At 39.1% G+C, this 26,317-nt stretch overlaps 1 protein-coding gene across 39 annotated transcripts in view; it reads left to right on the forward strand.

The window, feature by feature from the left end:
• dlg2 (discs, large homolog 2 (Drosophila)) overlaps positions 1-26,317 on the forward strand; it is a 259,394-nt gene that overhangs the window by 169,296 nt on the left and 63,781 nt on the right. The window contains exon 1 of one of the 39 annotated variants that reach the window (XM_088088596.1): positions 14,905-15,713. The exons of the other annotated variants lie outside the window; for them this stretch is intronic. Coding sequence (XP_087944722.1) covers positions 15,387-15,713 — 327 coding nt within the window. The 5' untranslated portion in view covers positions 14,905-15,386. Of the gene's footprint in view, positions 1-14,904; positions 15,714-26,317 lie in introns of those variants that run through there. 39 annotated transcript variants of the gene reach the window in all.

The raw sequence follows: 26,317 nt of genomic DNA on the forward strand, positions 1-26,317 counted from the left end.
TGAGTGGATACAGCACTGAGAGTCATTGTAAGGCTACGTTCATATTACAAGGTTTGATGCTCAATTTCGTTTGATTCCCCTGATCCAACCATTTATACGGTAATGGTTCTTGCATGAAGCGTTAAACTTTTGTTGCTGTCTGGCCTTTCGTCCACATGACTACGATGTTTTGGGGGCCTGAAAACACAAACTTTTGAAACCACCACCCCTTGTGTCACCGTGTAAACTGGCAATGTGCAGGTCTTTGCGCAGGTATGTGGTTTACTTCTTTTATGGTGTGTCATTAAAAAGTCAAACTGCCAACTACTGGCCTGGCGTGCATACTACAGCGTTTTTGGTTGTTTTTGTGGATCTGTGTACATGAGGATCTCAAGATATTATCATATACCGCAGATTTTGTGACCCATTTCTGACATCAATGTGAACGGATCTCTGCACTGAACACACCTCACATGACATCAACAACTCCACACGTGTGTTGGAATAATGAAAAACATGCCATTTAGAGTGGAAGAGTCTGATGTCATTCTTTATACTACTAATCAGCCACATGCTTCTGTTTGGGAGAGCGTGTAGTGTATTTTCAGAAAAATGGGGCAATAGGAGTTTTTTCTTGTTTTTGTTTTTTTTTTTTTTCGGGATAGCAGGCTGTTGTATTAATTAGCTTTCTGTCCATTACCTCTATTAGCACCTACATATTGCTGGCAGCTCTGTGGAGAGAGAGGTGTAGGTGTACAGGGTAGAGGAGTCAGGAGTGATGGGTCTGTGACGTTTAGGGTTTCACAGAGGAACAGTTCCTCTAGCCTTAGGATGTCCAGGGCCTCATTCCAGTTTCTCTGCTGGCGCCTCACGATAACACTGTCATGGCATGTAAGGCCAGCTGTCCCCGACAGAAAGCGTCTGGCAGTCGGGTTGTACTGGCTGGTGGTTGAAGCAGTCTACTGCTGCGGTGGTACGGCCACAGCAGCCCTCTGTAGGTCCATCAGACCCCTCTGACACTGTACGGTGACTGATCTGTTCCTGTGCGGTGGAGAATAACATGGAAAAACCATGGATGTTTGGGAAAAATACACATGAATTATGATATTTAGGAGAAACAGCAGCACATTTTCTAGATTGATTTCAAGAACCTGCAGCTGTGTTTTTTCACTTACAATTTGTCTTTTCCAAAATGTTGGAAAAATAAAATACCTAATACCTTTTTCCTCTGTCGTTTAGAGGAAACTTAAATTGCAAAACTGGAAAAATAAGAAAGCAAGTTCTCTTCAAAAATGGAAAACTTAAATGAAATATGACTTAAGTACTGAAAGGAAAACAAAAGAAACTGTGAAAATTTGATCTGGAGCTCAATCTATGACTCTCTATAGATTTGAGTCACAAATCACCCAGCACCCATACCTCTAAGGAACCCGTGTAGCAAATTCATCCTGTCCTGTTTATTGTGTGTGTGTGTGTGTGTGTGTGTGTGTTGTGTATGTGTGTGTTTGCATGTGTGTGTGTGTGTGTGTGCGCACAACTTTGTGTTTATGTATGTATGTGTCTGTGGGTGGGGATCAGGCAGCGGTGTGTGTTCCTGTCTTGGTGCATGTGTCTGTATGCATTGTGTTGTGTGGGTGGGAATACAGTAATTCATGTTATATGGCTGTATATGGCTGCAGTGTATTTGTGGATAGTTATTTAAAACATAATTGGGTCACAAAAAAATGATTTCTTGGAGAAACAATAAATATGTAACAAACTGGAAATGAAATGTATTGAATTCAAACCCTTTTTCACTCATTAAAAGAAATAATTGTAAAATGAAGAATTATGATATTTTGAAACCCTGTCACCTTTTACCAAAGTGAGTATTACAATAAGGCCAACCAAGTTTTTAAATGACTCCATATTTAAATGCCAAATCAAATTTCTCCACTCATGACTGAGGTGCACACCACCACATTTGTAACAATGTTTTTAATTTTATTTTGTGAAACTAGGTTTGGCTATGGAAATGTAAAAACACACACACCATGTTATTTCAGTCTTAGCATTTGATATTCGTGCATAATGATAACTTAATGGTTTTCATGAATGTAGTCAATGTAAAGTGGCCTGTGTGAAATATTGCCATTTCAGATGTACATAATAAATGCACAGCTGGGATGATGAAGCGTCACAGAGGCACAACCATATTTTGATATCTAATAGTTGTGGAAATATATCCACACATATATGTATGGTTTGCTTGCAGATTTGCATTTCATAGAAGACAGGACTATTGGCTTTCATGGTGGTTTGTGCTGTCTGAGTGCACTTCTGCATCAACCCTCAGTCACAGGTAAAAGTGAAGTTTCACCTGACGATTCAGATAGCCAGGGGAAAAAAATGCTCCAAAACAGAGAGGGCATTAGATTCTTGTGTGGGCCTTTCCTGGAGCTCTCAGGCACTCTTGGTTGTTTTTCTGGTTGCAATCAGTCCCGTGGGAAGGCCCGGCTTGAGCCAATCTGCCTCTCTGTGCAGGCAGCAGGGTGATTACGTCTTTGTTCACCCCCACTTGACTGTGGTGATGGAGATGCTGTGACAGCGTTTAGAGTTTGTTAAATTCAAAACTTTTTTTTTTCTCTCAAACTGGCTGGATGTCAGCTTTTAGCTCGTCTGGTGTGGATTTCAGGAGAGTTCTGACTGAGCCTAAGCAAAGGGTCAACAGAGGAGATTTCAACCAAAGAGCGAAACAAGCAAATAGGAAAGGGAAGATGCCAGTGATCTTTGAGCTTCGTTTGGCTGCATCTGTGTTATCAGTGTTGGTGGCATGAACCCTTACACTGCGTACAACTGAGTCTCAGTGCGTGTTTGATTGGTGTGATGTTTGGTCAGTGTGATGAACAACCTGCGTTAATCCTTTAAAATCTGAGCGAATCGGCTTGATTTCTCTCCAAAAACGTGAGGGCAGGGAGGCAATGAACAACTTAACAAAACATGACCCCTCAAAATTGCAGCAAATTAGTAAAAACTTACCCTCCAAAAATCCTAAAAAACTGGCAAACAAAGGGAAAAAAGCAACTGAAAAAAGTGCTAAAATTTAAAAACAAATATTATATATTTTGTAACATCTTTAAAATGTATAATTCTAATAATCTTAAATATAGTTTCTGTACATTTTTTATTTTATCAATAACTTTATAATTTCTCTCTCTCTCTTTCTCCTTTTGTAAACATTAATTTTCAGATTGTTTTCTTGTGACCTTTCACCAATTTCTTGCAATTTGCTCATTGTCTTTCCTGTTTTCCAAAAACCTTTTTACTCAGGTTTTATAAGAAAAATACTTCTGAAAGGCTTCTGAATGAAGCGCAAGAAAATCTGATGTCCCTCCATTTTCAGAGGGTTAATTGGTCAGTTGTCACTAAACTTTTTGTTAGTGTCCTCCATGAGTCATTGCGCATTCATTCCTAGACCTGGGTCCAGAGTTAGCAAGGAGATTAGAAAAGTTTAATTCAGTTCTCTGAATATTTTTGATAGTGAGGCAGAAGTTACGTGAGGTTTCAGCGAGGAGTTTGGGACCGGTGTTAATTTCACTTGGTCACAGTTCAGTTTCAGAAAGTTGGCTTACACCCATGCTTTAATTTCAGTAAAGCAGCTGGTACAGAGAAAGTCAGATGTGATGCTTTAAGGTAGAATGTAGAAGGTAGATGTATTAGTAATTTTTTAAACAAAGGTACAAAAATGAAATTACATTTGTCCTTGATCCTGCTACATCTTGTTGAGTTGAAGGATGATTGATTGAAATCACCAGCTATTATGAAGATTCCATCCGGTTACTTTGGCATGTTGCTGCTGGTGGCATCATTTAATTCCTGCAGTGCATTTTTTTAATTTGCATCAGTCTTGTGTCCTTATGGCTCCCAACAAGGTCAGTCCATTCAGTGCAATAGCTTGATCCAGGATGTTAGGGGTTAACCATGTCTCTGTAAAGATGTAGAGCAGTCTCTGATTTCCTGTTGCTGAGTGAGCCTCAATCACATCTTATCCACTTTATTCTCCTGTGATCGGACATTAGCCAGAAGAAGGTTTGGTAGAGGAACAGCTCTCAGTCCAAGTCAGGTCAGCCTCACCCTGATAGCGGCTCTCCTCCCTCTCTTAGTCCGGCGCTTTCAGTTTTGTTTCGCCCCTCTGGTCTAACTGGCTGCTTGGCGTGTGATATCTGTGGGGGGATCCTTTCATGGTTTGCTACATCCAAACCCCACACAACTTTTCTCAGTGTTGATAAGTGCTTCTCTCGTAGAAAAGTCATGCTTCAGCAGAAGGGGGGGTGGATTAAGTTGACATATATAGCGGTACAAAATCAGTGTGACACTAGAAGTTAAGATCGTAACAATGAACAATGTTACCATAAGTTGTCTTAGTGATATTTATCCTCAGCCTTTCACTTATTAACCATTTAAAAAGTGCACTGCCGTCACCGTTTCTGGAAAGCGACTACGAGAGGAGGCTTCTTTGGCAGCTGCATCTGTGTTCACCATGGTGGGAACAGTTAGACAGCCTGAGGCTCTCTCTATATGCAGTTCATTCCACAAGTAGTTTAACAGTGACACATGTTCTCTCAGTTTGAGTCCATGCTTCAAAGCATTGGGTGTGAAATGATACAATGACAACAGAGTTAAAGTGCTTGTTTTCAGCTTTTGTGATTTAGCCAGTATGGATATCCACATCCTCGAAAACTCTCAAAACTGTAAGTCTTTAACCATTTCCTAAATCATTGTTTTCAGATCTAATTAATTGTGGCACAAAGCTGAAACAGTACAAAATGTCAGAAATAATCACACACTGTTCTTTGTCATTGTCAAAAGGATGGTAATAAAACTACTCTGGTGCTTTCTCTGTTACTACAGCAGCTCTCTGTCAGTAAGTGGACATTTTATACAAGCTGAGTTGTCTTTAAGTTAAAGGTTCAGTGTGTAAGATTTAGGGAGATTTTTTGCTGTCTAGCAGTGAGGATTGCAGATTACAACCATCTGAAAGTTTCAGTTAGAATTCCTTCAGTGTTGATTGTTTAAGAAGTTTTTAATGGGAGCTGAATTATCCGCAGTTATCTCTCCCTCTCCAAAACAAACAGACCAGGTGATTAAAACCAGCAAAAAAACAGAATAGAGAGCAGTTTCGTGTTAAATCAGCATTTTTTTCTATGCTGTTTGGCATGTCAGAGACAGGCCGCTAGCCTCACTAATGCATACTCAGTTTTTTTTCTCTGACAACTTAAGATCTAGACGTTCAGGGATCCCTTCTTCTCCAAAACAAATGGACCCGGTGATTTTAACTGATTACAAACACCAAATTAAGCAGTTACAAATTTAAAAAAAAAATGCCCTTGTTGTGGAGGAGTTATTTATTATGGCTGATGTGAAAACACAAATGGCCCTGTCTAGAGCCAGTGTGTGGTTTGTCCAATCTGGGCTACTGTAGAAACATGGCGGTGCAACATGGACAAGGACTTGCTCCCTATGTAGATATAAACAGCTCATTCTAAGATAAAGCACAACAATTCTCAGGTGATTATACTCTAAATAAAACATATTTATTACGTTATGTTCCATTTTCTGCCAATATAGCCCCTCAGATCCTACACACTGCACCTTTTTGGGTAACGTTAAGTTATTTTAGAAACGTATTTATACCTTTGGCAGTACCTTTACGGCTGACTGGTTGATTCTTTCTGAAGCTAATATCACTTGTACTGTATGTGTGAACAGGTTGCCTTGGCTCTACATTGTTTTGTTTGTGTGGTGCTGTAATCAGCTCAGCCTGGACTAATGTGAGTGCATAGATGTTAATGCTGCTCACTGATAGCATATTTGAAATAGATCTAAGCCAGGGTGCAAGTGGCTGCTGTTAGCTCTGTACTCTTCCGGAAACATAACCTTTAGTACTGTACAAATGTATTTATTTTTTTGGTATACACCCAATATGGAATGATTTAAATTATTGTATCTTATTTGCTGCTGAGAAATTTTAAAAAAATCTATATATTCAAGCAGTGGATTAGACACTAGTTTGCCTCATTAATGCCTCATTAAAAATGTCTTTGCAGAAGAAATGTAATGTGTCTAATAGTTAATTTCGGCTTACTTCTACCTCTAACTGACTTAAGCCAAGCTACCACCATTGCCTGCATTACACAAACATTTTTTTTTAAGAATGTCACTGATCTAGATCATTTTGTAGGTATTTTAATATAAGTCTGTAGTTTTTACTTTATATTATGTATTGTGGTAGACTTTGCAGCAGCAGAATTTATTAGGTCATCAAGCAAAGTTGTCAGTGCAATTCTGACTAAAGTCATTTTTTTTCTGTTAGTAATATCTATGGGTAGAGAGCTGGATGATTTAAGACTGTGATCCAAAGCAACTTTGCTAAGGCTATAGAAATTGAAAAAAATGATGACAAGTAGGGAAAAGAAATAAAAACTAGAACAGAAATGCAGAGCATTCCATAAGTCGCTGTGTGTATCAAAGCCATCTGCAGCAGTTCGATGTCTTATTTAAACACTGTAAAATCAGTTAAATGGGAGTTATGGGGTTAAATGTCAGAGAATGACAGTTTTGTGGCATTTACAAGCTGCCAGATCAAAGGTTTTTAGTTTTTTGCCTTTGGGATCCCCAGTTCCAAATTTTGATTTCTGAGACACAGTGGAGTGTGTGTGTGCATGTGCGCATACATATGTGCATGTGTGTATGTATGTGTGTGTGTGTGTGTGTGTGTGTGTGTGTGTGTGTGTGTGTGTGTGCTTTAATAGATATGTGTATCAGATGATGCAGCATGACTCAGCTGATGTGTGTTGCAGTCATCTTACTTTGATCTACATCTTGCACTTATGCACAGCCAACATGATGGCCCCCATTTATTAAACATTTTTCAAAAAAAAATTTAATTTTTTTTTGTCATATAAAATATTTAAATATTCACTACACATGCATACATTATATACAATTATTATTATTATTACGCACATGTACAAGCACTTGTGCTTCTATGTTCTTATATAAATGTTACATTTTATTTCCCTTGCTCCCCCTCATTGGACAGACATTACTATACGATTTGTTTGTGAAGAAACAAGAATACCAGTTAAATGCTGCTAGTTAGTGTGGCCTGTGGCTTGAAGCTGAACTGTAGGTGCCCCCATGTGGCAAGTTAGATGCATTGCATAAAATGAAGTGCATATTACTGTGCTAAGAAGACTGTTTCTTAAATAAGGTTTACTGAACTTTAAGTCCATAGGTTCACTATTAGATATATTACTTCCAATTACATTTAATAAATATCATTACATTTAGATTTTGTTGCCAATATAGTCAAATATATCATATGATTTGATATATGCAAGATATATCAACTATAACTGATGAGAGATTTTTTGGATGACAGTTAATGTATTTGCATGTGAATTATACACTTGAGGTTCAATGTGTAATTCTAAAAAACAATATTGTAATGTCAGGTAAAAAGGTCATTGTGTCTGGCATGGCTGCATGCATTTGCAATCTTGAGTGATAAAATGAAGCACATCTCTTCACATTTTGATAAAAATGTTCTCAAAAAAGATCATTTGCGGGTAGTGAGACCCCTAGCTGGTTAATCATGCTTTTGCAAATGTCCTGTAATCTTACTCAATGAATGAAAAACAGGCCACATGTCGATAGCACGGGAGGGAAAAAATGGTCCATTAAAGAAATTCAAGAGTTCCCCTGTTCAGTGCAGACAAGATTGTGTTACTAAGCGACAGAGGCCTGACTGGCTGAGAGCTGTTCAGTCAAGTGGCACTGACACACTAAATGACTTGTCAGATTTTGATTGGCTCATCCCGAGTTTGTGTCAAGGGTCAAATGCTATCTGAGTGGAGTGACAGTGAAACTCACACACACGCCAAACACACATTTTTCTGAGAGCTCACAGTCAACACACACACACACACACACACACACACACACACGTAAGACAGAGGACATCAAGTAATATAATGTAAAAAACTAAAGTTAAGTCCATGATGGCTATGACAGCAGTAACTGAGGTCAAAACTTACAGAAGGCTGCTTGTAGGCTTGGGTGATATGTCATGTTTTATACCTTCCTGAAATTTTACTGGGGTGTAGGCACAATAGAAACCTATTAAATGTAAAGAAAAGTAATATTTTCACATCTGCTTTCCTTATTAAACCGAGAAATACAACTGTACACCTTTTAAATTCAACTTGATCTCAATCACAGAAGACTGACAACACTTAATTGTCTTGTAAACTCATCATAAAACATACTTTATCCAAAGTCAAGAGAAACAAAATAAAACTCAGCTAAAGCATCTTGATTACTCTTGCTTTTAATCAAGAGAGTCCACTGTTCCAACAATCACTAACTGCAGTTTGGTCCAAATAAATCCTTAATTGATCAGTCTTGATGTAAAAAACATGCAGTTATTGCCCGTTGCTGGTTGCCAGCTGTTTACAGTCCTGTATTTTCTCCCTCCACCACTAGGTGTTGCGGTGTCTTACAGCCCAGCTGCCTGTTCCATCAGTAGAGAATGGAGATTGAGCTCTGGTGGTGCATGCTGTGCACTACATACAGTACAATGACTTAAATAGAAAGAGAAGCGCCTGTAATTATGACATTATTGAAAAACATACTTTGGGGATTTCTAAATATCCTGGTATACCATAACACCGTGACACAGCCCAAGCCTAGCTGTTTTTAGACTGGTGCAAATGTGAGACAGGGTCTGCCCCACAGATATTAGTAATTAGGCCTTTTTTTAAAAAATGCTGATAGGCTTTAGAAACACCCCACCCTTGTTGGCTGATAGTAGGTACAATCACCATTGTGTGTTGGATCTTAAATTTCCAGATAAAAAAAATCTACACTTGCTGCACATGTGCTTCCATAATATCATTTGTTAGTCAATATTCAGTGTATTTATTGGCGGTTTTTTTTTCTGTGGATTATTTAGTGAAGACATCGCAAGTTACATCACTACATCATCAAATGCTCACATTGTTGTGACAACTTAGAATAATAATAGACATGAAGAGTTCTCAGCTCCTAGTGATGGTGACATATGTGGCAGTCTCAAGGCTTTTTTATGTAGGACTATCTTTGTTTAGATACAAGGGTTATATTTATAAGGATGATATTTTTTTAGATGCTTAGCAACCACATTGCATTTGTCTTCATTTACAAAGACTACAGGTAAAATGGAAGGAGAGCAGCTGGGCTGAAAATTGCATGTTTGGTCTGATACAATACGTATTTTTAGATGCTGAGATGCAAAATGTGGTCGGGGAGAATGGGAATTCATACAAATAAGGGCTGCATCTGATTTATTACTGCTGACTGACCTCTGCAGCCGAGGAAACTGTGTCAAAACTTTAATGTCTGGGTAAAGCAGGTGGAAAATCTGCGTAATTTTATCAGACACAGGTGGAGAGAGACTGTAGCCTCTAAAAGAAAACAGTAATGCATCGTCTTAATTGTTAAGACGTCCAACCATCCTTTCGTCCATCCATCTATCAATCCATCCATCCATCCATTTTATTACGCTTACCGTGGGACCGAGTTGCAGTAGCAGTCAGTTTAGGCAAGGTATTCCAGATGTTCCTCTTCCTAGCAACATTTTCCAGCTTCTCCTGGGGGATTCCAAGACTTTGCCAGGCCAGATGAGGTATATAATCTCTCCAGTGCATTTTGGGTTTACCCCAGGGTCTCTAACCAGTTGAATAAGCAAGGAAAATGGGAGGCTCCAAGAATACATCCATCTCAACTGGGAGAGAAGGAGTAGCAGCTCTACTTGGACCTCCCTCCAGGTGTCTGAGCTCCCCACCCCATCTTTTAGGCTGGGCCCAACCACCTCATTTCATCCTCCTGTATCCACAGACTCATTATTTTGGTCAAAAATGGTCTTGACCATAGAGGGTGAGGGTGAGGAAAGTAACTCTCCTATCAAAGAGGAGAGTTTTGTGGCAGAGACACATGGCATCGAACTTGGAGGTGCAGACTCTTATCCTGACTGCTTCATACTGGATAGTAATAAGAAGTAATACATCTACCTTGTACCTTTTTCCTTGATACAAACTGCATACTGGAGGTCGATTAAATCGATGAAATAATCAATAGATTAATCGATAAAAAAATAAACTTTAGGTGCAGCCCTACTTCATTCCCTGGCTTCACTTTTTGATCCTTTCCATGAATCTAACATACAGAATCTTGCTGAGGGACAACCATGGCAACACCTACCGAAAGCATTTTTGACATGATAAGGCACAGTGCAGGGTTGAAAAATCAGTCTTTGGCTTTGGGTGAGCTGGTATCAAGTTCATCAAGATGAATATTAGGTAAAAATCTCAGATTATAGTATATAGTCTTTGGAGAGGCAGGAATTAAATTGTGACCGTGTTATCTGACTCACTTTGTTTGTTGTAGTGTGTAACACACCTATAGATAGCATCAGTCCATGCACTGAGGAGGATGGGGAGTGTAAACAAGGCTAACAGATTTCTGCATGACTCACTAAAAGAGCACCTGACTCTACACTGGTCTGTGAGCAGATTTCGGAAGCAAAATAAATTACTGTAAGAGATGAATAAATTCATGAATTTGTTCCACACACTATAAATACAAACACACCACGAAAAAAAAAAAAAAACTTAATCCTACCCTGATTCCCAGACCTCCTGCATCCCAACATCAACCAGCTGCTTATCTGTTCTTAGCTTACAGCACCTTGGGTATTTCTTAGAAATAACCTCAGCCTTTAATAACATGGATGTGATATCATGAGCTACATATTTTAATTTTGGCCTCCATTTGGGAGCTAACATTATCTAACATATTCCCTCACTGTACACAACAAAGACATAAAGTATAACAGCTTGAAAATGTCTTTTCTCAGATTGTTGGTTTAGATTTCTCAAGAAATAATAATTCCCCCCTGGTTTATATTTATGTTTTAGGAGGGAACCATTTTTTCCAGGGGTCATATTGAAATGTTTATATTAAAGTGGTGGTGACTCATCTTCATCACGAAACGACTGTAGGTAATGTGTGTTGATCTGTAGTGACTTGAAGATGACTTTTTTTGGCTCAGTGCTGGTGATAGGCGCGGCCAGAGGCATTATGTTTTCAAATTAAGCACAAACATCCACTTGCACTCAAGGATGAACTGATTATATTGTGGTGGTCATAGATCAAGGTAAAAGTGAATCTGCATTCGCCTCATTTTTGTGAAAGCAATATCTCAAGAACACAGAGGGAATTTCCTCACATCTGACAGAAAGATTCACTTGGACTCAACTACGAGCTGATTAGAATTTGGTTTTTGAAGGTCAAGGTCACTGGGACTTTGCATCTGTTTTATTGTTGTGAACACAATATCTAAAGATGGTCTTGAGGGAATTTATCAAATTTGGCACAAATGTCCACTTGGACATATTTGAGACATTTGACTGAAAAATGGGCTGATTAAAATCTGGTGGTTGAAGGTAAAGGACAAAGGTCATGGTGACCTCATAAAACATGTTTATTGCCAAGAATTAATATGCTTAAATTTCACAGAAACATTTAATATGATATAATGATGAAGTTGTGACATTTTATATCCAAGAGGTCAAAGGTCAACTGTGATGTCATAGTATTCTGGAAAAGCACTTTTCTGGCCATTACTCAGCATCATATCTCAGGAACAGAAGGGTGAAACATTTGCTCAGATACTGATTTGGTGACACTAATTTTGGGTGCCCACCGTGAAACTGCAGATTGTAGAGATTTTCTGTGCTCCCAGGAGGAAGATGTGTATGAAGTGTCCATGTTTTTCGCAGACATGGATGTAAACTGTAACTTGGATGGTGCATGAAGGCATACAACTGTGTGACATGATTCTTATTTTTAAAATTAGATTTCTGGCTTGTTTGTTTTTTTACAAAGCTATGATTTCCATCTGATTCGTCCACCGGCATTTCAAGACAGATGCCGATGATTCGGGATCTACATGTTCCTGATAAATGTCAATAAAAGGTCATGGATCCCAAAGTGCCGCTAAACCTCTAAACACTGCATGTTTCTTTAATGTTGGATAATGTTGTAGATATGAAATCTAAAGGTCACACTGTGTTTTGACAGTTGGTTATGACTCAGCCGCTAACACTGACCATCCTCCATCTTCAAATGGGGATCAGATCAAGAGGACAGCAATGCAGGGAAGCAACAACATCCCATCATGATAAAATTAGGCATGTGGGCAACCCTGAAAACACATGGATGAGTGAAGGGGGGTGAAATGGCAGCTGAGCTGAGAGGTCTGTGTTTGTTGATTTGTGCGGTTTTTTTTCTAACTGACCAACCATCCATCCAACCGTGCCCCCTGCTGCCCACACACGCTCCTCATCTCTTGTTACAACATCACATACACACACACACACACACACACACTCACTCACTCAGGCTGCCCACTGACGCTCTTTCTCCTACGAGGGCATGCTGTTCGCTGCCTCAGTCAGCTCTGATGAGGTATTATTCTCCATCACTGGCTGTTTTGTGGCTGTCGCCTCTGGGAGATAGAATGGATAATGATAACGCCCACACACATGCTAAAGCCTCACAGAGCAGACCATGTGATAGCAGGGCTGTGTGCGGGGGGAAAAACGAGGTATATCTCCATAGCGGAACCCATCTGTATCACAGTGTGGAGGGCTGCCATGGTGACATCATCTCCACATGAGAATTCAGACAACACATAATAGGGCATACAGCTTGTTTTATTTTCTAACATCACAGGTAGTGTTGATGCTAAAGCTGGATGTTTTAGAATCAGCTGCTTGCAGCTAAACACCCTGAGAGCCTAATTCCATCTGACTGAGGAAGTTGGGGGGGAGGTGGAAGTCAAGAAATGCAGTTTCTGATCAGATTGAATTAGCATGCCTCCAGTAATGCCTAACAAGACGTGCTTTCGTTTCGCTGTGCTCCTCAGCTGCGAGGTTGGGTTTTGAAGGTTTGGATCAATGTGAGGATCAGTGGCTTGTGGGATTGTTTGCACTCCTACCCTCTTCCTGTTTGGTTCTCTGTGTTTCTGAATCATTGGAGAAACAGATCTAGAGAGAAAGGAAGGAAATATTGAATACATTGTGGCACACAACATAAAGTCTTGCTCATATAAAAGGCCTTTCCCTGGATGTGGCTGATATTTTGTTTGCTCTCTAAGACTTGTTTTGGAAGGCGGCACAGGGCTCTTAAATGTAGCTCTTAAATATGTTAATGTAAATGTTAGTTTGCCTTTTTTTATGATAACTGTGTTAGCAACTATGCTGTAGTTACCCATATATTCATCCTGTTCTCAATAAACCTCTGACTTTATCTCAAGAGCCCTGCATTCATTCACCATATGAATGTAGGGCAATGTTTTTTCCCTACATGTAACCACCCGTGCATTCATAGCCCAATCCTAATCATGTCCTTGTGTTTACATCCCGGGGTAAATTGCGCCATCCCAGAACATCAAGTGCAGATGCAGGAGTAAACCTTGAGCATAACATGTAGATACAAAAGTTCTCTGACAAAGCAGCAATATGTCAATTTGGGAAGAGAACATGTTGACATGTCTGCATCCAGCAGACACAGAACAACATTATCAGTAATAGAGCATCCCAGGAATGAGTCCCATTCCTGGGGTGCCCCTTGCTGGGGTTTTTTACACCGATTTAGCATGTTGAGGCAGCGACAGTGGAGCCTGTCAGTGAATTAAATCAATCTGATTTATAGGGAATTGTAAAGTTTACTCAAAATATAGCACTTATTAACTTAAAAATGACAAGTGAAATGGCCTTTGTCTTTCTAAATGTTAGCAGCTTCAGTAAACCAAGTTGGTCTGACTTAACTTGATCATTACCAAGAGGATTTTGTCAATATATGATATGGATATAAAGTAAACATAAATTAAGACTGTTTCTTAGAGTTTTTGAAGGTAAAATCAACTTGACAGATTTTACAGTGTAGCAAGTAGTGTATAGTGGGTTTATTAGAGCTTTTGAAAACTGACAACAGCTCTCTGTTGCTGCAGGAAGTGAAGCTGGTAAGAGGTGAGTTTGCAGGCTGTGACACAAAAACAGTGAGCTACACTGTAAAATCTGACAAGTTGATTTTACTTTAAAAAAAACCTAGGAAACTGATTGCCTTAAAATGCATACAACTATTAGTCTTAAATGTTTACATTATTGAAGAGTTTACTTAAAATGTTGTCACATTTTCTTAATTTTGTAAAGTTGTTGGAAGTTAAAACTGACTGACTTTAAGTAAAGAAGCCTTCCCAAGTTTTAGCAACTTCAGTAAACCATGTTAACCAAGTTTGCTGCACTCTTTATTTGTATTCTGCTGGTTGCACACTGTATTTGTATTTACATGTTAACAAAACAGAACTTGCAGGTCGGCTAACTTCATCACTGTCAAGTTAGATCAGACTAACTAACTAAAAAATAACTAATTTCAACTGTCATTTTTAATCGGTTAAAACTTCACAAAATTAAGTAAATATAGTTTAATTTGACCCGGCCATTTTACATCGTCAGTGATCCATTGTTAATATTAAAAACATTAATTTCTGCAGAACTGTTGTCACAAAGCTTTGTTTCTCAAAACAATTGAATTGAACAATTGAGTGAATTCTTGAGGAATTTCTTCTTCTCCCTCGTCTCACTGACCCTTCAGATGCAGCCCCAGTGGCAGCCTCGGGATTTGTAGTTAAAACTCCTGTTGCCTCCATGTCCCAGCAGCACCCACCGTGAATTGTTTGTGCCTGGAGGTGCGGATGCTGTCAAGTAGCACTGCCAGTTGAGTCATTTATTGACAGAGGGCTGGCAGCCAACGCACAGACAACTCTCTCTCTCTCTCTCTCTCTCTCTCTCTCTCTCTCTCTCCTGCTCTTCTTATCTGCCTCTCCTCTTCCCATCATTCTCTTATTCATCTCCCTCTTCCTCCCTCCTCTTTCACCCCATTCTGCCCTCCTTCAGCTCTCCCCCCTCCCTCTCACTCCATTTCACTTTCATCGAGTATCTCTCTCTGTCTCTCTCTTCCCTTATCCTCCCTCCCCTTTCTCCCTCTCTCTCATTTATCGTTCTTCCACTCCAGAAGCTCTGACACACACATTGTCACACACACACACACACACACACACACACACACCCTATGTAGCCTGTGCAGCTACAGCAGCCAGCCAGTCTCTTCATTCATCATTCATTTTGCCGGAGCGAGCGACTCGTACATCAGGCAGGAGCGTGTCTAGTGTTTGATGACTTGGAGCAGTGAAGCTACAGAAGAGGAACAAAAAGAAGACAAAGTGTTAAAGTGAGCTGAGGTTGGTGTTGCGTGGCGGCAGCATGACTGCTTACCTGAGCAAACAGCAGAGTTGCTTTGCGGACCTGGATGGAAGGGGGGACTGTGGGGAGGTGCCGTGCTCCTTCAGCTTGCATCATCAGCACCCCAACAGTCACCACCATCAGCACCCATGCCAGCGCTACCATTACGGATCTGTCCCTGGCGGTGCCACCTTACCCCGCAGGGGGGGCCGGATGGCGGCCTGGCATTTGGACAGCATGTCCTCCAGGAGCCCCAGCCGCTTGGCAGCAGTAAGAGCCAAAGGGGGGAGTTGTGACCTGTGGCCCCCTGAGTGTGGTTGTGTCCAGAGCTGGCAGGAGCCCTATCAGGTAAAAGTGTGCTGCTATTAAAGCTTTTATCAGCATGTGTCCATTAGAGACACATTAGGACTCTGCTCATGACTTTCGTAGTTTAACCTGGATTGACATCACTTTTCTTATGCTATGTTCAGACCTTTATAAGTAGTTAAACCTTCAAAATCTGAGCAAAGTGGTTTGCTTTCTTTTAAAAACATGGGGAAAAGGCAGTGAGTAACTTGGCAGACAACTGTTCTGCAAATTGCAAGAAATTAGTAGATTTTGTAAATGAGTTTTAAAGAAGCTAGGAAAAATGTCAAAAAAATACATTTATTATTATCCTAATTATATATATTTAATTTTACACAATTATTTTACATTTTCAAGCACTTTTTTTTAGGTCATTTCCTTTTTGTTTGTTTACTTTTTAAACTTTTATTTGCTTTCTTTTTTTCTAATTATTAAGTTATTATGTTTTGCTAATATTTTTTTTATCTTTTCTATCTCCTTAAATTATAATTTTATTGTTGCAGTTTTACACAAATATGTGATTTATCATAATTAGCTAGAATGGCGTATGGGGATGATAATGTTTGTAAAATGTTATGACCTGGTGTTTTGTACATGCACTTCTTGTACTTATTCACATCAAAGTCTGTCATTATTTTTTTTGTTCCACCTACCTGAGTGGAAAAAAAGCAATTTTGCTAAATTCTGGTACAGTGCATCTCTCCTGGTTGTTTTATGAGGTTAATATTTTATTGTGCACTGTCCCGATTACATTTAATGTTGCTCAGTTCTCAAAGGGTTAAGTGAAGGTAAATTATGTCATGGGAGATTTTTGTAGCGGCACTTTTTATTGAATTAAACAAATGTTGGACTAATCCATCACTTTGTCAATGGCAGTTTTGACTTATATTGTTGCAATATAATGGACTGTCAGAAACTACAGTTTATGGGGGGTTTTCCTTTCATGGCAGTTATATAAACGTGATTTACACATAGTGTCAGATTTTAATTTGAGGTTTCAAACCTGAGTGTAATCACAGAGGAGAAATGAGATCAGTAGTTTGAGGGAAGATGCCAGACGTTCCTGTTCAGGCTTGTTTTGTTGACTTGATAACCTCAATGACGGTCTCGTATTTTGTCTTTCTTTAGCATTGAAGCTAGGTTTCTGTTGCTCAATGTCAAATTCCATCCAGGGATCAGTTGTGAGAGTTGTAGTGTGTGGCACTGTTGTGTTGTTCCTCAAAAGTGGTGACTTAAAGCAATGTATCAGTGACAGATTAGAGAGCTTCCACCTCAGTTTTCTGTGACTGGACTAACATTTAGTGGAAGACACCTTAAATTGTGCATCTTATTTTGAGCTGACTGTTTCACATTGTTTAGTCAGCGAATGTCAAGGATTTGGACAAAGAAATAACCCCATGACACAAGACTTAAATGTAACTAAAAACTTGTGTTTTCAAAGGAAACAACATGGACAGCAATTTAAAATGTGGTTAGGAATTCCAGTTAGCAGCATGTGTTAGTGTTTGAAAGAGGTCAGAGACTGGATCAGGGATGCACCAGTTACAAAACCTACAATATAAAATCAAAAAATCAAAGCACACAGATGGTTATTATGCATACACCCAGTGGTCTCCAAATATGGGAATAATCTGGGAAATTTGGTAGCACTGATTGATTTCAAAGTCGACTGCCTCTGTCATGTGTGCATCTGATCAGAAATCAGAATAATGAACCAAGCTGGTAATTTGCATCTGATTGCCAGAGCGGAATTATTTGTTGAGAAGACAGAGATGGAAGATTCTTCAGTAATGTGGGTAGAAATCGAGGCACTATTTTTGGATGTTTTGCCAACAGACATTAAATGAAATGCTTAGTGGGTCGTCAGTGGCAAGGATCTTTCACACATTTCTGTTTGGCTATGCCCTTTTGCAGATTGACGAGTGATTGCATTTTTAAAAATTAGCATTGCAAACTTTAGACACCTTCAGCATTAACTTTCCTTCAAAATTTCTACACTCCATGATATTCTCTCACCTAGTCTATTGCAGCCACCCTTAAGCCCCTCTACTCCATCTATAGAAAATCTCTACACAGTTTAGACAAAAAACAGTAGCACCACTCTAATGTATCTCTTTAGCCTCAAAATTTTACATGTTTTTCTGTCATAAAGAGCGAGTTTATAAAAATATTCACATCTGTGTCGTCCCTACAAGGTCCACAAAAGTTGAACAGAACTCCCTCCCACTCCATATATGCACTCCTCCAGATTTTTATCTTTTCTCCATGGTACTAAAAAGGTGGAATCAAGAAGGTAATCACCAAATTTAATTTGTGAGCTGTTATTAATTAAGCAGTATAATAGCACATCCATCTGCGTCAGTATTTTCTAAGGCTTGTTGTATGTATTGTATATTTATTGTAATATTGTTTGTACTGAATATTTGTTATTGGACAACACAAACTGTCAAATAGCCTTGTTGCTAAGTAAATTAAATAATAGCCTTACTGGATCTTCTCCAGTTGCAATTTTAGGCATCTACAGCCACTACTTTGTAGTTTATTTATGCAGTTTAGGAAATGATTAAAAGAAGAATTCATAAGTTAACATTACGGCCCACCTTCAACAGTTTTTTTTTTCTAAGGTTATTCTTGATGGATATGTTTTGGGTTTGTTTTTTATAAACAAAGGATCTCTTCTATGGTTTTTTTGTTTGTTTTATTTAATAAGGTATCATTACTAAGCAATATAGAGAGCAGGACATTTTACAGTTCAGTTTACAGTAAAATTTTCCCTTTACCTTTTTGGGTGCCTGATAAAGATCGAACTGTGATTTTCAGAATAATATGGGCCCATGCAGTTTTATTTGAAGTAGCTCCAGGTAGCATAAACAGCAGCAAATTCAAAATCAAGAGAAAAGCGCCAGCTCTCATGGCAGCCATGACGACACAGTGTCCATTGCTATAATAACTGTGTGGATGTCTGGGTCTAAGACCCAAAGAGCAGGATTTTCCTTATTATTGACATAACTGTTAATATTTTATGTGAGTGTATGGAGGACACTGTTTTACTCTTAATTACCTTTCAGGAACTTTCTGTAATGACACATTGGCTGTAACTGTGTAAAAATGTCTCAAAGCTGTAAAACATCAGTTATGCACAGAGCAACATGGAGCTGTATTTTCAGATGAGATGAAATCGTAGCGTTAATGACTGATCAGCTAGTGTTATCCTTTAGGAATTACACATATACAAAGCTGATGTGCAAAAGCGAATCATGATTGCGGGTTTAATTGCTGGGATGTGATGTGTGTAGTGTTTTTGCAACCATAGCACGAGCCAAATTACCTGAGGCAAGGCCAGTGGGATGAAATGGGAGGCCATCCATCATGGAGCTGAGGGAGAGGGATGGCAGAGAGATTGCAAAGAGGAGGTGGGGTGGGGGGGCGTTACCTGTTCTGTAGTTATTGCACTGCCTCTGAAATGTGGGGAGCTGGACGATGACTTTAGGCTGGAACACAGGGACTTTATGCAGAGAGGAGGAGATGGACTGCCTGTTGTTGTAAATTGTAAAGGCATATTTTTAATGGAAATGGCACATTTGAAAGTTTAAAGATAAAGTTCAAATTTCACAAAAGTGGGGTTGTATGGGGTACTTACTCATAGACAGTATATCACAAACAGTTGATGTCAGTTGGTGCACCTATATTGTGGAGAAACAGGGTGGGGACTGAAACATATGTGGCTCAGAGGTAGAGCGGGTTGTCTAATCAGAAGGTCAGTGGTTTGATCCCCGCTCCTCCAGGCAGCATGTCGAAGTATCCTTCGGCAAGATACTGGACCCAAATTGCTCCCAATGCCATGTCATCGGAGTGTGAGTGTGTGTGAATGGTTACTGAGTAGCAGGTGATACCTTGTACGGTACCCTCGGCCACCAGTGTGTGAATGTGTGTGTGAATGAGTGAATGTGACAATGTAGTGTGAAAGTGCTCTGAGTGGTCAATAAGACTAGAAAAGTGCTATACAAGTATAGCGTACAAGTAAACATAGCATCCACTTCAACTAATATTGATATTTTTTTGGTCGGGACTGTTTTTTTTGTTTTGTTTTTTTTTGATGGCTCCCATCTACAGCAGTATATTGCTCAGCCTTTGTGTTGAACTACGAGCTCCCTCTTTAAAGTAGGCACATGCCGACTGACATCTGCTGTATGTCAAATACTGATTATGGGTAAGTACCCCGTATAAAAAAGGGAAAATTTAAAAAATCTAAACCCTGTCTTTAATGTCAGAATCACTTTTGACTGAATTTAACCAGGTCTCATTAACCTTGTTAATGTCTGTCTCAAACACCAAAATCACTTGTCGTTCATTATTACTTTCCTTTGCTACAAATGAAGACATAAATGATGATTGAATATTGCCAATTACACCCTGAGGAAGCCATCAATATTATCTTTACTGGACAGAAATTTGGAGAAATGACCTTCCACTTTGAACTGAGTCACATTTCAAGTTCCTTGAGCTGAGCTCATCTGTCTCTTCGTCTTACTCTAAAGGATGCACATCTCACATTGTGTTGTGGACTATTTTTACATGAGATGGCAGTGAATTATTGATACACTCCCCTGTTTTCATGAGCCACTATACATAGAGTTACTGCTGAATTATTGAACCTCGACAAGAGCGCAAGTCTCGACTGAAAAAACACTGTAACATCTCAAGTATGTGATAGTGCATTGCTGCTTTCTGCCGCTTGATGAGAGTTTTACACCTTCCTCATCATCCAGTTAGAGCTTTGTTGTGTTTTTTACAGCACAATATCAGAGTGAAACGTTTACAAGGTGACTAAATACAACACATTTCAGCGGCTGGTACTCAATGGGTTGGAACAGAAATGAGTCCACATGTTTGAGCTGAGTGTTTACTGGATGATATTCATGAGAAGTTAGCCATGTAGAAGAACGTCTGGCCTGAAACCATCGGAGAGCTGCCCCGATTATCAAAACCATTTGCATTCAGATTTTACTCAGTCTGCAGCTTTGAACTGTGCATGTTGTTATTTTTTCTTTGCAGGCAGAATTCTTATAATATTATTGCACAATAATATTATTACTGGTATAGTTTATAGCTCCATGAAAGCTTCTTAAAATATCATGCACGGTGTTGCCACGCGGCTGGCTTAATGTGTTGTTGGAGGCAGTCGATCACGTGGCGATGATAGGAAGCATGAACGAGAAGAGAAATGAGCCTAAGTGCAGTTAAGCGTGCCTTTTAAGTGCACAGTTGAGTGGCCATTAGCTCTCGGGGGTCTGTGTGTGCATACATGTGGATTCACAGTGGCATTCATGTTAGCTGATATTGGCTACTGTGGGGGCATAAGAGTGCACAGAAGTGAAACTGTATGAAGCCTTTAAGTTACTATGTATTTTAGCCTTTTTTTTTTGTTTGTCTTCAAACATTAAATGACCAGGATTTTATTTATTTATTTTTATTTTTTTTAAAAAAATTTTTAAGGAACTATGCTGTAGAATATTACCCTGGCACAATGCTGGCATGCCTTTCCACACTGTTGACCTGCACGACTGCTGGCGAACTGACAGGCAGAGGTCAACAGAATGCATCCAGTGACAGGACTAAGATTAATGACAAATCCTTCTGACCTACAATCAGATTATTTGAGCTTCCTGCTCTCCGGCATAATAGAGAAAGATTTGCTGTACGAGAGACTCTTTGTTTCTTGTTCTGCGTCTGTCTGCTGCAAGTGACTCTTTCTATCTAAGGAGGACAGTACGTGTCCTTTTTGGACACCACCTTCAACACTAAGAGGTAGTGCATGTCTATAAATCAATGTATGTGATCAAGGGTATAGGTTTGCATATGGATGCTACATGTCACTACCAATATGTTGGAAGGACAGAATGGCCTCTATATATTTGAGCGTACTTGGACAGTAAAAATCGTGTATTGATTTAGTTAGGACAATGCATTTAATTTTTCAATACGGGATGGTTTTACATAATACCTGATCAATTGTGCTTTCGGGGCGCCTATTAGCTCACCTGGTAGAGTGGGTGACCTATGTACAAAAGGCTTTGTCCTTGCTGCAGCAGCCACGGGTTTGATTCCACCCACTGCCCTTTGCTGCATATCATCCCCCCGCTCTCCCCCTTTCACGCTATGTGTCCTATCAAATAAAGGGAAAACCCCCACAAAATAATCTTAAAAAGAGGTATTCAGTATTAAGCTTCTGATGAAGAGCAGCACACAGACACTCAACTTTGCCTCATTCAAAAAGACAATTTTTATAACATGAAGTTTTCTTAAAATGTATAACATTTTTCTTGACTCCTCAGACAACAAAGATTGTGGGGTACGCTGCTCCGAAGTTGTCAAATACCCCCACTTTTGCACTGATACCAATCTAAGATCCTGAAGCCAAAAGTCACTGGCCTTAGCTGAGGACGCGGCTGGATAGAGCTGGTCACGGTGTTAAATACACTGGCGGACAGCTGTAAGGCACATGCTGCATCTACATGATATGTGGACAGGCAGCTTCATTTGAGAACACCGCGAGATGGTTTCATGTTGAAACTTTGTTGGTAACAATGTAATATAAGAAGTGCAGAGTGCCTATTTAGGGATGGGTCCAACAACCCTCGGACTTTCATGCAGGAGTCCGGTGATCACTTCCTGTCTGAATGTAATGTTTTTTTTCTACACCTTACCATGTGCCTCTTTTGCCTAATCCTAACCATCTGTGCCTGCGTTTGTTGACGTCCTGACGTTTGTTTCCATTTGCTGTTGATGCCTAAACATAACCACGTGCAGTGTCATCCCACCAAGTGCTTGCCTTGACATCGAGGTAGCAGCATCCTGGAACATAAATAGCAAATGCAGAAGGATACCTAGAGTGTAATATGTAGATGTGAAAGTCCAATGCAGAGCAGCAATGTGTGACAACTGCAGATGAGAATTTTGTGTATTCTATTATATGTTTGATTGTCACTATGGCGTCTGATTTTTTTGTTGTTGTTTTTCTTTACATGAAAAAGACATTTGCACCATAAATTGGTTCATAAAAAAAACAATTGGTGGGGACACAAGTTTTGGTGTCCCCACCAATTGTTTTTTGAATGTTGAAATGAAACCTACACTCTTTGAGAGTATTGTTAATTTTGGCAGTAAATGATAGTAAAATGATGACTTGGAGTTGAGTTAATTCTCAACGTGCTGTCCGCCCTCTCTTGCTCTCTCCTAAAAAAAAAAGCGGCTGGGAATTCATTTATACGATTAGTGTCCGTGCACGGCAAGCAGATGCGTCTTAATCCCTCTCATCATTACTCTCACAAAACACCATTTTCCTTCAATCACTTCCTGGCTGTGCTGTCCTGCACTGCCGGCCAACTGTAATCTTCCTTTGTGTCAAATTCACTGAGTCAGTCACAGTCCGTGCCGCTGTTTATCTCAGAGATGTTGCACACAATTCAGACTCTCTTTTTGAGTGAGTCAGAGAAATCTGATAATTCTCATGCATGTCAATGCTTCAGGATTAAGCTCGGAGATGCTGCGTTAGTGTCCCAAACACACAAACTGTGGACACTGTGACAATTAGACTCTATAATTGATTGTTGAAGTTAAATACAGTAACCCAATTAAATATGAACTGAATGCTTAATGTAATGCTTTTTATAGGACACAAAATGTCTTAAATTTGCTCTGCTGGTCAGAAATAAGACGGCTATAATTCATTAATGGGATTTTCTGTTTTAATCTTAAAATTATGTTTTTGTTGTGTTCATGGATTAGAGAGTAGGCCAGAACATTAACTGTGGTGATAGCAGACCTTTAGCAAAGCAAAAAAATAATGACAGAGGGACATTTAGAGAGTTTGTTCTGTCTTCTGTCATGTCCACTGAAAGGGGATACTTTGTGTCAAATATTCACTCTTATTTGAAACTAAATTGTCTTCACTAGCCTGCAGAATTACTGATACATTGATTTGAGCACACTTGAACATCAGACCAAGCATGAAAACCTGTTGATACACGTTTTTTAGTGATGGGCTTACTGCATTATTCATGTGCTTGAAAATGATGATAATTTGTAGTAATTTAACTTGTGTGTGTATTATTCTTACCAAAGACATTGGTAATGTCTCTGTCAGAGTAACTTTTTGTTGTAATTATTGGTTTTGTCTGTATTTTTTTTATTGTAGGAGCTGTTTATTAAGGGGCTTCTCACAAATCTGCTGTTAGTCAAAGCACGTCCAGCGTATGCATCCTTGGATTATTATTGAAGGCAAAAATAACTAATCAGTTCTTCTCTTATTTTAAATAAAGTAGAATGAAACTGTATTTTCAAATTGAGAAAAGTCATTTTGCCGAAGGTGCATAAAGGGCAGGAAAAATAAAAAACAGAACATTCATAAACCAAAATAAATACGATCCATAAAAGGAACCTTACTGGAGGAGAGCCATGTGTCTGCCGCCCATAGTCCCTAAGCAGACATCCTTCCTAAATAAAAATATTCCTCAAAAATCAGAAACACTTTCACCTGCACGTCACACATAAGAGCACTTAGCACACAAATTAAGAAAAGCTGAATGCATTTTATAGATAACAGATTAGTTTGAATTTGTTTTTGCTCATGCATTTTTTTATAGTTTGAGCATACCATAAATATATGAGTATGACTTAGTCAAATCAATTTTAATACATTTTATATAAACTCAACAGTTATTTATTAATTCAGATTGATTACAATTAAATATCATTTTAAGACTGACAGGTTCGCAGCAATGGAGAAATATAAGCATCAAAGGTCCAGTATTTAGGATTTTTTTCAGCAGAAATGGAATATGATATCCCTAACTATATTTTCGTGAGTATATGATCACCTGAAACCCACCTGGTTTTGGTTTTGTTGCCTTTGAATTTGCCGCTCATATCTACATATCGAGCAGGACCAGGAAGTCTGCCATGTTGTTCCTAGTTAGTTAATTATTCTATTGATACAAACATAAAATATTTGTCCTAACAATATATAAAAAGGCCATATATTCAATAAACTCATCAGTAAAAACAAGATAATTCAATTAACAACACAGAGTCCCATCCTTCTTTAGAGGCTTGCTGGTCCTCCAGTAGCACAAAACAGATCAATCACTTGTTTTAGACATGGCCCTTCGCATTTTGCTTGGTACATGGAAGAAGTTTCAGTTGGTTGCAATGTGCGCCCTCACCACTAGATTTCCCTAAATCCTACACACTGGACCTTTAATGGCATAAGTATACTGAGAATTTATAACCTTTTTTCTTTTAAATAAAAACATAATTGCATGTCTTCAGGAACTACTAATATTAATCATTCCTACATGGTTTACAACAGAGCGGCTTTGTGTATGTGTCTCAATATGCGCACATTCTCAAGCACAAGAAAAAAATGATAAACTGCATTCTGGGCATAAAATAAGTATTCACATGGATTAAGCACGATGCTGAATCAAATCTTAAAATCTTAATCCCTTGCATTAATTCCATTTTATTCACCAAAATAATAATCTGCAAGTGATATAGAGACCGAGCCGGTCCTGGAGTATAGTCGGGTCATGGAACCAGTCATCTGTAGTGGTATGATAGCTGTGACGGAGACACGAGTGGACAGGCTGAGTCTCTTGCTGATGACATGTGCTGTCAGCGCACTGATGACCAAGCAAACCGTCTCGTCTTTCACAACGTCGTGTCAGTCAGCTGCACAGCAGGCACACAGTGTAAGGTACTGTGGCTCTACACACGAGCAGCTGTATAAATCTGGATGTGTAGAAACTACAACAATGTGAGAATCCTTTTAGCTCCTGACGCCACATGTAAAATTCCCCAGCCTTTGATTTGTGATGGGATTCAGTAATTGTTATAGATTCAAAGATCTTCAGTTATGTGGTGCTCTCATGTTCTGCACACAATATAATATACTACTTGATATGCATTACATTCTTTTTTTATTCTAATTTTTCACAGAGGGAAGATAAGCCCTTTCTTTTGTTTCTGTCTTTGTTTGTTTGACTTCTATTCATCTTGTGGGGACAAAATCAAAGGACACATTTCAAAAGAAGTTCCAAATACATCCTTGAGCATCAGCTTTTGAAGTCAGTCCCAACAGCCCACTCTCATTACCAGGTTGTCAAATTCACCTTGTCACGCCCCTTGGCATATGATATTGACACCCTTTAGGGTCTTAATGAGACACATCAGGTTTTCCGCTAACTCCAATGTAATCCCATCCATGGCAATACGTCAAACAGGACAAGACTTTCACCCAGGAGAATTATATTGATAATCGATTAATCGGTCGACAACAGTGCAAAAAGTGCCTAAACAGGCAGTTGCTTGAACATCCCTGAGCTGTCAAAATAATATTAAATTATAAATGATAACTACAAAATAAAATATGAAACATATAAAAAACTACATGTTGACAGCTTTTACAACATACCGCTACGTTTCCTTACTTTAAAACTACGATTATGATCGATTTTATCGATTCATTGTTGCAGCCCTAGTCCCATACCTCAGGCTCATTGTTTATGTACTGTAAGCTGAACTGGAAATGTTCGGTCACATCTCTC

This window comes from Plectropomus leopardus, chromosome 15 (genome assembly GCF_026936395.1).
Source record: "Plectropomus leopardus strain MGB_pleo_1.0 chromosome 15, ASM2693639v1, whole genome shotgun sequence".
In the NCBI taxonomy this organism is placed as follows: Eukaryota; Metazoa; Chordata; class Actinopteri; order Perciformes; family Serranidae; genus Plectropomus; species Plectropomus leopardus.